Raw genomic sequence first — 13461 nt, 5'->3', positions numbered from 1 at the left:
TGAAATCGGTCTCCAGCAAAGGCCGCCAAATGCTCGATGTTAGGCCGCAGTACGGATGGAGATACGATACGGAAAAAATCGTATCTCCGTCGAGGTAAGCGATTAGAAAAAAATTCCTCTCAACCCTTTCCCCCCACCCCCCACATAAAACAAGCTAAAGAACGCTAAAAACATACATTTGAGACTTCGTTTTGTTCTAAGTGCCATATGAGTTTAGTATGGAAGATGATTGATATGAAGCTTAATAAATCAGGCGAGCGTTCCGGGAAGCAGTTTGCATTTGCGGTCTGCAGCCCGACCACGGAGCTCGGAAGCTCCAGCTGCAGCCGCAGGTCCGGTGGACTTGGACATCGGGAGCTCGCGGGTCCGGGTGGAGACCGTTTTCCGGAGCTCCCGCAACGCGACTTCTCTGGCCCGTGTCGCGGGGTTGGAACGACCCAGAGCGGGGCCGTACATTGCCCGGCGCAGCTTAATGACCGCGGGACATTCCAGCGCCTGCCGGGGGCTCCAACTTCGTGACTTTTAGACCGGGAGCGGGGCCGTACATCGGCCCGGCGTGGCCTAAAATGGCCGTGGGACTTACCATCGCCCGCCTGGGGCTTCAACATTGGGAGAAAAATGGAGAACAGGGGAGAGAAAAGACTTTGCCTTCCGTCACAGTGAGGAGGAGATTCACTGTGATGGATGTTTCTGTAAATTGAATTTATGTGTATGTCTGTAGGAAATTGTCTTTGTTTGTATGGCTGTGGAAACAGAGTTTCGTTTGAGCCTCACTGAGGTTCAAATGACATGTAATAAATATTGATTGATTGATTGATTTCCATGGGTGATCATGATTTCAGGTCATTATCTCCGGAGTCAAAGAACATGGGGAGTATGGAGATTTTAAATGGCAGGTAATTATTTGCTTGAATACATAGTAAAACTGCCCAGTAAACTTGAGGGAGGAGAATTAACATTTGACACAAGAAATTTGAAATAGGACTGAGGGTATAGATGTTTCACAAAGAGAGAGAGAGAGAGAGTTTAATGCTGCAGAACTTTCAGGGAGGGGAAATGGGAAGTGGGTGAATGTGAAACAGAACTAAAGTGTGTGCTTGATCACAGTGCAGTGAGAAATGGGTATAAACAGTATATCTTTGAGATCCGGCAAGTATAGGTTAAACTGAATGTCATCTGTGATACAAAATTCAATAGTTTAGTAATCGTTTCTACATCAACCATTTAAGATCGTTTAAAGAGGAAAACAGTGATTATAGATACTATCAGGTTTGTCAGTTTCTGTCAGGTGGCCAGACTATGGGTTTCGCATAAACTATAGCTTCCCTAAAGATATTTCTCAACATTAGTTGCATGGATTTACCTCTCGACAAAAATCATTTGACACAAACGGGTGGCCCCATTAGAAAAAAGTGAAATTTCTTCCTCAGATCACCGGAAACAGTAGTGATATTATCCTTCTCATAGTCCTGATGGCAATACTGTTGGGAGTGCCATTCAATTATGTATGTATACTTTTACTCTAATTATAGCGTTTTATTCTGTTCCCTTTATGGCAAATTATTGAAAATCTCAGCAAGTTCAGATCATTAGGCTCAGTTATGTATCGGAAACTGGAAACTAGTACTCAGCATTTGACGCAAAACCAGTGCAATTGAGGCAGCAAAAATTAAACCAGTACAACCACAGTTTGTACATTTTAAAGATTACAGGAAATGATGTGGTATAAAGTTTCAATAATTTGACAAAATTCAAAAAACGTAATAACCAATGCACAGTTGCATATAGGATTCAAGCATATAGGATCCGTGCACTTCATTAATCAGTCACCAGTGACTTTAGTTCACTGCAATTTGTTTTATCAGTTACAGTAGATTTAATTACGATTATGTAATCTCATTGACAAAATACATAGGCAGAATTCTAACAAATGCATAATGGTTTAATGTAAAATCTTTATGGTCTAAAGGAATAGGACAAATAAAGACAAACCAGAGACGGAGAGATTTGGGATCTATCCAGTAAAGCAAAAAGAAACTGCAGTTGCTTAAAACCTGAAATAAAAACAGGGAATATATCAGAAACATCCAGCTGGTCAGGCAGCATCAGAGGAGAGAGAACAAAATGGCCACTGATGAAGGTCATTGACCTGAAACGTCAACTGTGGTGTTTTTAGTTTTTCTTTGAAATCCATCCCAATGAATTATTAAAATATTATGAGCAGGGATAAAAGTTAACAATAAGGCCAGACTTTGTACTACAATCTTAATGCTTAACACTCCAATTCTCTGGACAGTCCTGGTAGACTACGTGAAGTAGCCCTGGGCACTTCTGCGTACTTTACCGTGTATCTGCTGTAGGTTTCGGAATGATAGCAGACTCCAACAATTGAATTAAGAGGAGGGATTACACAATGGATTGTGATGGGTTTCATGGATTTTTCGGGTGCTTTGAGGTTTTCAAGATATTAAGAGAAACAGAATTGAGAATACTCATTCTATTGGTCTAAAAAATAAAGCCAGCTTTCCAAGAGTCAATCAAGTACAGAATCAAGGGAAATGGGGGAAAAAGCAGGAACAGGGTACTGATTTTGGATGATCCTATTGAATGGCTGTGCTGGCTCGAAGGGCCGAATGGCCTTCTCCTGCACCTATTTTCTATGTTTCTAAGAGTGTTAAAATTCTCCAAGTGCAGAAGAGTGTAGAAAATTGCAATATTTTTCCAAAGCAGCAATTGATGCTACTGTCTACAATTGTTAATTTCATGTTTTAAACTTGATAGTATTTTATTTACCTAAGCCTATTAAGGGAAATGGTATATGGAATCAAGTAATACATAATTAATTTTCGGCTTTTAAAAAAAATTGCTCTATGACGAAGCAATACGTTTAGTGTTGACCCAGACGTTGACATTTTGATGATTTTGAATGATTGATGATATAAATAAATGTGATCCAGCTTGGTGTTGGGAATTGAATGACTATATTTATTTTAAATGATCTAACTGATCAGGAGTTGTCATTGCTTCCCTCCATGATTATGCTCTTATAACTATTTGTTTTTAGGCCACGTGACAAAACTGATGGCCCTGGAATGTTGATCCTCACGCCAACTAGAGAGCTTGCCCTTCAGATACAGGAAGAGTGCAACAAGTACAGTTACAAAGGAATTAAGAGGTATTGATAGGTATACAAGAGGTTAAAATGCATTCTGAGAAAATGCTCTGATGTGTGTTCCTTTTAACTTCGTATCCACTCATTTATGTCAGGCATGCATAGAATTATTAATAGAATTAATACAGTCAAAAGAATTTGCACACTCTGTGTAAGTAAATTATGCTAGGTGAAAGGAAATTATGTTAGGAACAAAATGAAAATAGGAAATACTGAGTATGTTGTTGTGTGTTTTATATACATTAGAGAACAGAATGTCTTGATAAGTGGGACTAAAGGGAAGGAGCTGGCTAACTAAATGGTTCAGATTGTTGGCAGGGAAATGCCTCTGGATTTTATTTCTAGATATTTCCAGAAAAGACTGTTAGCTAAAGTTCATGGAAATGGAAACAAGTTATTGCCCTGGCTGAGAAATTGGTTGAGTTGCAAAACGCATAAAAGTGACATTTAAGGGACTTTTGGACAGGCATATAGCTATGCAGGGAATGGAGTGTAGGATCACCAGCTAAATAGGGTAAATAGGATATTTCTGTTCCTTTGTCACGGAGCACATGGGATGTTTAGTCGGTGGGAAGAGGGGGGAAATTGTGATTAACATTTATTGCTGACCAGTGGCACTTTGGCGCTAAATCTCTGTACAATTAAAATCTCCAATAATCTACTTTCCGACACCGGGGCACTGGTTCACATGCTCCCTTCCAACTCAATGGAGCCATGGTTCTGCCCACCCTTTAAACTTGCCCTCTTCACTGGGAAATTTATTATAATGCAGTGTGACGTTTTCTAAAAATAAATTAAATTATGTTGGGGTAATTAATATTTATCCAACAGTTCAGAAAATTTATTGGGTTTATTGTCACATGTACCGAGGTACAGTGGAAAGCTTTTGTCTGCGTGCAATCCAATCAAAGCATATAATACTGTACATGAATACATTCATACCAAACACAGCTACAAAAGGGAGAGCAAAGAGATAGGTACCAAAGTGTAGAATATAGTTTATCAGCATGTAACGGTTCCAGAGAAAAAGTCCAGTGTTCATAATGAATGAATGATATCTTTTATTTCGAACGATTAAAAAAAAAAAGAAAAGAAAAGATGAAAATGAATAAATAAAAGGAAAATATATATATATATATATATATATATATATATATATACATAAATACATACATACACACATACATGTACATATATACATACATATACACATATACACACATACACATATACATAACATATATGTACACACATAAATTAAAAAATCAAAAGCCAATTTCAACATAATATACATTAGACTTGTTCGAAAAGGGATAGGAAGAAGCTTATGCTTGTCAAGTCCTACCCCCATTCTTCACCATTAACAAATGCAAAATTCAATAAAACAAACTAAACAGCCAATTCAAATAAAACTACTCCAATCAAGCTATTAAGAAAAAAAGAACAAAAAAAGAAAAGAACAAAAAGAACAAGCAGCATTACACTCTCCTTCCTCATTACTGTACTTTTCAAAGATATATCTTTTGTACATTTTTTTAAATTGCATTATATTCATACTTTGTTTAATCGTTTCGTCAAGACCATTCCACATAACCACCCCACAAATGGAAATACACATACTTTTTAAATTGGTCCGAGCATAATGCTGTTTCAAGTTTAGTTTCCCTCTAAAGTTATAACCCCCCTCTCTGTCTTTGAACAGTTTTTGTATGTTTACAGGTAGCAGTTTACTTTTTACTTTATAAATTATTTGTGCAGTCTTAAATTCTACCTGTCCCAATTTCACGACCTCTGCCGAGTTTGCCCTTGACTCGTACTCGCAGCATGGTCGTCACGAGGTCGTAGGTAGATTGTTGCAGGCCGTGATGCTAGTCGTAGGTACTCACTAGGCATCAAGTAGGTCGGGGCGTTTTTTCTAGCCTGATGAAAAATGTCCACTAATAAAATATGTCGTGAATTAGGTCGTGAAAGTGGGACAGGCCCTTTAGAAAAAAGGGACTGTACCCCAGCTTATTGATAGACTGTTCAGAAGTCTGTTAACAGAGGGAAAACAAGTTGTTCCTGAGTCTGGTGTTCAAGAAGGAACTGCAGATGCTGGAAAATCGAAGGTACACAAAAATGCTGGAGAAACTCAGCGGGTGCAGCAGCATTTATGGAGGGAAGGAAATAGGCAACGTTTTGGGCCGAAACCCTTCTTCAGACTGATAGGGGGTGGAGGGGAGAAGGAAGGAAAAAGGAGGAGGAGGGGGAGAAGGAAGGAGGAGGAGGAGCTCGAGGGCTGAGGGATGGGAGGAGACAGCCCGAGGGCTGAGGTAGGGGAGGAGACAGCAAGGGCTAACAAAATTGGGAGAATTCAATGTTCATGCCCGCAGGATGGAGACTCCCCAAGCGGAATATGAGGTGCTGTTCCTCCAATTTCCGGTGTTGCTCATTCTGGCCATGGAGGAGACCCAGGACAGAGAGGTCGGATTGTGAATGGGAGGGGGAGTTGAAGTGCTGAGCCACCGGGAGGTCAGGTAGGTTCTTGCGGACCGAGCGGAGGTGTTCGGCGAAACAATCGCCCAACCTCCGCTAAGTCTCACCGATGTAGATCAGCTGACATCTAGAGCAGCGGATGCAGTAGATGAGGTTGGAGGAGATACAGGTGAACCTTTGTCGCACCTGGAATGACTGCTTGGGTCCTTGAATGGAGTCGAGGGGGGAGGTAAAGGGACAGGTGTTGCATTTCTTGCAGTTGCAACGGAAAGTGCCCGGGGAGGGGGTGGTACGGGAGGGAAGGGAAGAATTGACAAGGGAGTTGCGGAGGGAGCAGTCTTTGCGGAAGGCAGACATTGGGGGAGATGGGAAGAAGTGGCGAGTGGTGGGGTCACGTTGGAGGTGGCGAAAATGACGGAGGATTATTTGTTGTACATGACGGCTGGTGGGGTGAAAGGTGAGGACTAGGGGGACTGCCCTTGTTGCGAGTGTGGGGATGGGGAGAGAGAGCAGTGTTGCGGGGTATGGAAGAGACCCTGGTGCGAGCCTCATCTATAGTGGAGGAGGGGAATCCCCGTTCCCTGAAGAATGAGGACATTTCAGATGCCCTGGTGTGGAACGCCTCATCCTGGGAGCAGATGCGGCGTAGGTGGAGGAATTGGGAGAGGGGGATGGAGTGCTTACAGGAAGCAGGGTGGGAAGAAGTGTAGTCCAGATAGCCATGGGAGTCAGTGGGTTTATAGTGGATGTCGGTCAGAAGTCTATCAACTGTGATGGAGATAGTGAGGTCAAGGAATAGTGTTGGAAATAGTCCAGGTGTATTTGAGTGCCGGATGGAAGTTGGTGGTGAAGTGGATGAAGTCAGTCAGTTGTGTGTGGGTGCAGGAGGTGGCCCCAAAGCAGTCGTCGATGCCTGAGTCTGGTGATGGCCACTTTCAAGCTTCTGTATCTTCTGCCCGACTAAAGTTTGAAGAAGGAATGACCTGGGTTAGAAAGATCCTTGTTGGCTACTTTCTTGAATCAGCGTGAAGTATAGATGATATCAATGGTGGGGAGTTTAGTCTGTGTGATGGACTGGGCTACATCCACAACTGTGTTGCGATTTTGGGCGGAACTGTTCTTTAACCAAGCTATGATTTTTTTTTTTTTTTTTGATTTTTTTTAAAATCTCAAAATATACTTTATTCGAGAAATAAATATATACAATACATGATCAATACAAAACTCCATCCGACATTCTCGGAGGCTATACATACATTTAATACAGTTTCCCCAAATCACAATTTTACACCACACCCTTGCTACTCATGTGGCTTATTTTGATGGGCTTCTCCACCACACCCTGCCCCCCATGTCTCGGCTGCACCGAACCTCAGTGTGTCCATCAGAACGTACTCCTGCAGACTGCAGCGGCCAGTCGGCAACATTCCCTGATGGACACCTCGCTCCGTCGCAACAGTATGCTTTCTACAATGCATCATAGAGGTTTGTATGAGTCTTTGGAGACATGCTGAATTTCTTCAGTCTCCTGAGAAAGGAGAGGTGTTGGTGTTTTCTTTTAATATAGCTTTAATGTGGTTGGTCCATAACTGATTGTTGATAATATTTATGCCAAGGAACTTGAAGCTAGAAACCATTTCCACTTCTGCATGATTGATACTGATTGGAGTATGCACTCCACCGTGCTTCCTGTTGAACACTAGTGCGGTCAGGCTACTGCTGAAAGCACGGGACACCGCTTTCAGGTCAGGCGATGCTCGAGCCTACAGTTCATCCAGGGCTAACCTGAAGAGGGGCATCAAGAAGGCCAAGCACTGCCATAAGCTCAGGATTGAGGAGCACTTCAACAACAACTCCGACCCCCGACGCATGTGGCAAGGCATCCAGGCCATCACGGACTATAGACCCACCAACACCACCCCCACATCCAGCAACGCCTCCTTCCTTGAGGAGCTTAACCACTTCTATGGCCGCTTCGACAGGGACAATCTAGAGACAGCCATCAAGGCTGTGCTCCCTGCTGATCACCAACCCCTCACACTCACCCCCTACGACGTGTACGTGGCACTGAGTAGGACTAATGCACGTAAGGCTGCTGGCCCTGACGGCATCCCCGGGTGCGTCCTCAGGGCCTGTGCTGCGCAACTGACAGACATCTGGACTGACATCTTCAACCTGTCACTTGCCTAAGCAGTTGTCCCCACGTGCCTTAAAACCACCTCCATCGTGCCGGTGCCAAAACACTCCACTGCGGCAAGCCTCAACGACTTCCGCCCAGTTGCACTTACTCCCATCATCACCAAGTGCTTCAAGAGGCTGGTCCTGGCACACCTCAAAGGCTGCCTACCCCCCACATTGGATCCCTATCAGTTTGCCTACCGCAAGAACAGGAGTACGGAGGATGCCATCTCAATGGCACTTCACTCCGCCCTCTCCCACCTCGACAACAGAGACACTTACGTAAGAATGCTGTTCATCGATTACAGCTCAGCATTCAACACCATTATACCCTCTAAACTGATCACCAAACTCGGTGACCTGGGCATCGACCCCTCCCTCTGCAACTGGATACTGAACTTTCTAACCAACAGACCCCAGTCTGTTAGGTTAGACAAGCACACATCTTCAACCCTCACCCTGAACACCGGCGTTCCACAGGGCTGTGTGCTGAGCCCCCTCCTCTACTCCCTCTTCACCTACGACTGCACACCTGTACATAGTAATAACACCATCATCAAGTATGCAGATGTACGGGTGGGCGGCGCGACTCACGTCGCAGCGGCCTCTGCAGTCCGTCTGTCTTTTTTTTTGTCTCTTTTGAATGTAGTTTTTATTTTCTTTTAACTGGGCATGTGTGTGGGGGGCGGGGGGTGGTGGGGGAAACTTTTAAATCTTTCCCCTGCACGGAGAACCCGACCTTTTCTCTGTCGGGTCACCATTGTCGTTGGGACCTAGCACCGTGGAGCGGCCTCCAACCGGAACAACCTGGGGCTCCAGTCGCGGAGCTGCGGACCTACTTACCATCGCGGAGCTGGCCGAGTTTGGAGCGGGAGGAGCGGTGGTGGCGCGCTGCTGCAGCCCGACCCAGGAGATTTGGAGGCTCCAACCGCCGGCCCGATGGACAGTAACACCGGGAGCCCGCGGGTCCCTGCTGGGAGACTGCTTTTCGGGGCTTCCGTAACGGCGACTTCTCCCGCCCGAGTTCCGGGGTTGAGGATGACCTGGAACGGGGCCTTACATCGCCCGGCGCGGCTTTAAATGGCCACGGGACTTGCTAGCGCACGCCGGGGGCTCCAACACCAAGATCCGGAGCAGGGCCTTGCATCACCCGGCTTTATAATTGCCGCGGGACGTATTTACCATCGCCCGCCGGGGGCTTTGACTCTGACATCGGGAGGAGAATGAGGAGTGCAGGGGAAAGATAAGACTTTGCCTTCCATCACAGTGAGGAGGAGATTCACTGTGATGGATGTTTGTGTAAATTGTGTTGTGTCTTGGTTCTTCTTGTGTGTATGACTGCAGAAACCAAATTTCGTTTGAACCTCTGGGTTCAAATGACAACAAATAAATTGTATTTTATTGATACAACGGTGATTGGCCTCATCAGCAACAACGATGAGTCGGCCTATAGGGAGGAGGTCCAGCTCCTGGCAGCATGGTGCGCTGACAACAACCTGGCCCTTAACTCCAAGAAGACCAAGGAATTCATTGTAGACTTCAGGAAGTCTAGGGGCGGCATGCACACCCCCATCCACATCAACGGGGCGGAGGTGGAACGTGTTTCCAGCTTCAGGTTCCTGGGGGTCAACATCTCCGATGGCCTCTCTTGGACCCACAATACCTCAACTCTGGTCAGGAAGGCTCACCAGCATCTCTTCCTGAGGAGACTGAAGACTCTGTCTTCTGAAGTCTGAAGTCTCCTCAGATTCTGGTGAACTTCTACCGCTGCACCATTGAGAGCATCCTTACCAACTGTATCACAGTATGGTATGGCAACTGCTCTGTCTCCAACCGGAAAGCACTGCGGAGGGTGGTGAAAATTGCCCAACGCATCACCGGTTCCTCGCTCCCCTCCATTGAGTCTGTCCAAAGCAAGCGTTGTCTGCGAAGGGCACTCAGCATCGCCAAGGACTGCTCTCACCCCAACCATGGACTGTTTACCCTCCTACCATCCGGGAGGCGCTACAGGTCTCTCTGTTGCCGGACCAGCAGGTCCAGGAACAGCTTCTTCCCTGCGGCTGTCACACTACTCAACAATGTACCTCGGTGACTGCCAATCACCCCCCCCCCGGACATTCCTCTCACAGGAAAAACACTATGACTGTATACATGTAAATAGATTTATTTATTGAAATCATATTCTATGTCGCTCTTCCAGGGAGATGCTAACTGCATTTTGTTGTCTCTGTACTGGACACTGACAATGACAATTAAAACTGAATCTGAATCCAGTGCCACCAAAGTACTGCAGCCTCCACTCCAATACTTCTTCTTGAGTTTCGCAAAAGTTGTACGAGGAGGTCAGGACAATTCTAGCAGAATTTCTGTGTTCTGAACAAGACCATCCCGGCTGGGTTCTTAATCCATTTATTTGAATGGCATTTCTTAGTTTTATTTTGAACCCTTGCACACCATATGTGACGTCAATATTCTTGCATTCCCAATTTCTTGATGTTTAATTACAGAATGTTTTATTTTACAGTGTTTGTATTTATGGAGGAGGAAGCCGGAGAGAGCAGATTAACTATGTTACTAAAGGAGTGGACATTGTTATTGCAACTCCTGGACGATTGAATGATCTTCAGATGAACAATTACATCAATCTGAAGAGTACAACATATTTGGTCAGTGAACGGAGTGACTTAAGCGTTCTTAATCCAGTGTCCATGACTGCATTTTATTCAGAATTGGTGAATGATAAAACAGAGTAAATGTGGTGTAGATCTGGGTGCTTCATAGCAATACGTTTGATGTGCAGGTACTATGCCAAGTGGTCACAAAACTAATTCAAAGGTGACTGGTTTGAAATTCTTTCACCGGCATCACACTGGTTTTTTTTCTTTAACATTGGATGACTTCCTTCTGTGAAGTAGCTGATTCATTGGTGGTTTAATTTGTGGTTCATAATCTATTGCTTGAAAAACCTATTGGCACAGAACAAGTCAGTTTCTTGACATGGGGCCTTAAAACTTAAGTGAGGAAATGTGCTTTGGAAACAGTGAATTGCTAGAAATGTTCTAATGCCCGGGACCCTTTCGATTGGTTTCCTGGTCCCATCTTACTCATTTGCACCATGGTCATCCATTCTCTCTTCACCATATCAGCATGTGTGTTGGTCCGAAGGGTCTGTTTCTGTGCTCTATGACTATGACCTTCATCCCATTCCAGCACAGCCCAAGGGCTCTTCAATTCTTCCTTGAATAGAGGTCCAACAAGTGCTCCTCCACCATCCTCCTCCTCTGCTTGGTTAATCTCATTTACATAACTTGCCTTTTCGTTTCAAAGTTTCTATGACAAAATGCATGGGTTCAAACATACCCTTCTCTTTGGGACATATGAAGGACGGTCTTTGTTTCATTCTTGCCTGATGCTGTCTCTCTCCTTTTTATCCAATACATTGATATTGGTGCTGCTTCATATTGTCATGCAGAACCCAAAACGGTTATCCCGCCCCTCACTTTCAATTAGTCAATAGCTTCTGGTATTATTCTAATGAAGCCCAATGTAAACTTGATCAGCAGCCTCATCTTATGACAAGGAACGTTTGAGCACTAAACATTGAATTCAACTAGAGGGTCTTGACCCGAAACCTCGCTGATTCCTTTTATCCAGAGATGCTTGACCCTCTGAGTTACTCCAGGTTTTTGTATCTTCTACTGAATTCAACAATTTCAGGTAACCAACCTTTTTGAATTTAAATTTCTTTATCATTCAAAAACAAGTTTGAATGAAATTTCGTTACCAAGCAGTCATAACAATAAAAAAGCAACAAAACACATAATTACATAATTTAACATAAACATCTATCACAGTGATTCTCCTCCAGGCACCTCCTCAATGTGATGGAAGGTAAAAAAAAGTCTTATCTCTTCCTTGCTTCTTCTGCCGCGGTCAGGCAGTCAAACTGCTGCGTTGAAGCGATCGAGGCTGCCGATATTGAAGCTCCCACCAGGCGATGGCAGATCCCGCGGCCAATTTTAAGCCGCGTCGGACGACGAAAAGTCCTGCGAACGAGCCGATTCAAGCCTTAAGGGCCTGTCCCACTTACGAGTCCTTGGCTTGCAAATTATGCGACCTCGTGGTCGCTTGAGGCATACGGGCACCGTATGGCCGCGCGGGGCCGGTCCCACTTAGAAGCGTGGAGGGGTACGGAGTTGTACGGGACCGGTCCCGACATCGTGCAGGGCTCCGAAATTCTTGCAGTGAACTAAATCAATGGCCTGTCGCGGAACTGACAGCCAAAGTGGGACAGGCCCAAGACCCTGGCGCGACGCAACGTCTCACCTCAAACAGCAGCAGAAGCAGGCAAACATGGGGCTCATGGCCGTTGCGGCTCCGGATCCGCCCCCACTTCTACTCCCAGAGCGGGGCCAAGAAAATTGAAGATAGACACAAAATGCTGGAGTAACTCAGCGGGAAGGGCATCATCTCTGGAGAGAAGCAATGGGTGGCGTTTCGGGTCAAGACCCTTTTCAGACTGAAGAAGAGTCTCGACCCGAAATGTCACCCATTGCTTCTCTCCAGAGATGCTGCCGGTCCCGCTGAGTTACTCCAGCTTTGTGTCCATCTTCAAATGACGTCAGGCGCTCTAGACGGCTGTGCATACGCATTTAATCGCGCCCGACCTTCGATCAACCGTCTCGGCTCAACGCGACCACGAGGTCATGTAATTTGCGTGCCAAGGACACGTAAGTGTGACAGGTCCTTTACGATTCGGGGCGGACGATGCTGCTGTTGCTGAAATTCCTGAAAATCAGTCACCAACCAGGGACCTGCGAGGTCCCGATGTCACTGTCCACAGGGCCCGCGGCCGAAGCCTCCGAATTTGAGTCGCAGCCGCAATTGCAGCGCCATCACAGCTTCTGAAAGTCAGCCAGCTCTGCGATGGTAAGTCCACAGGCTCTGCGACCGGATCCCTCGAGGTCGATTCCAGTTGGAGGCTGCCAGCTCCTCGATGTTAGGCCGCAGCGTGAACAGAGATAAGACACAAAAAAAGGTTGCATCTCTGTTGAAGAAAGAGATAAAAAAAGTTTCCCCCACCCCCACATAATACACAACTAAAAATAGATTATAACATACATCTATGATGATGTATGAGAGAGTGAAGAATGCAGTGCAGAGAAACTCAGTACTGTTGAACGTCCCGACTGAGGGAGTGCAACATTGTGGATCTTCTGGGACTTATCCATTGTTGGAGAGTTAAAAGTATAATGTGGAGGGAACATTCTCTGAATAAAATGAGACAGAAACAATACAATTATTATTCTAAGAGCCATCTGAATATTAGTTTAAGAAAGAACTGCAGATGCTGGAAAAATCGAAGGTAGACTAAAATGCTGGAGAAACTCAGCGGGTGAGGCAGCATCTATTGAGCGAAAGAATAGGTGACATTTCGGGTCAAGACCCTTCTTCAGACTAATGTGGGAGTGGGGGGGGCGGGAAGAAGAAAGGAAGAGGCGGAGACAGTAGGCTGTGAGAGAGCTGGGAAGGGGAGGAGAAAGGAATAAAGCAAGGACTACCTGAAATTGGAAAAGTCAATGTTTATACTGCTGGGGTGTAAACTACCCAAGTGAAATATGAGATGCTGTTCCTCC

General features: G+C 45.2%; 1 protein-coding gene across 1 annotated transcript in view; it reads left to right on the top strand.

The window, feature by feature from the left end:
• ddx43 (DEAD (Asp-Glu-Ala-Asp) box polypeptide 43) overlaps nucleotides 1–13461 on the top strand; it is a 74189-nt gene that overhangs the window by 34172 nt on the left and 26556 nt on the right. The window contains exons 8-9 of the mRNA XM_055635218.1: nucleotides 3065–3175; nucleotides 10350–10491. Of these exons, the coding sequence (XP_055491193.1) occupies nucleotides 3065–3175; nucleotides 10350–10491 (253 nt within the window). The remainder of the gene's footprint in view (nucleotides 1–3064; nucleotides 3176–10349; nucleotides 10492–13461) is intronic.

Source organism: Leucoraja erinacea, chromosome 5, assembly GCF_028641065.1.
Source record: "Leucoraja erinacea ecotype New England chromosome 5, Leri_hhj_1, whole genome shotgun sequence".
NCBI classification, from domain to species: Eukaryota; Metazoa; Chordata; class Chondrichthyes; order Rajiformes; family Rajidae; genus Leucoraja; species Leucoraja erinaceus.
This window is presented reverse-complemented; position numbering and strand designations above follow the sequence as displayed.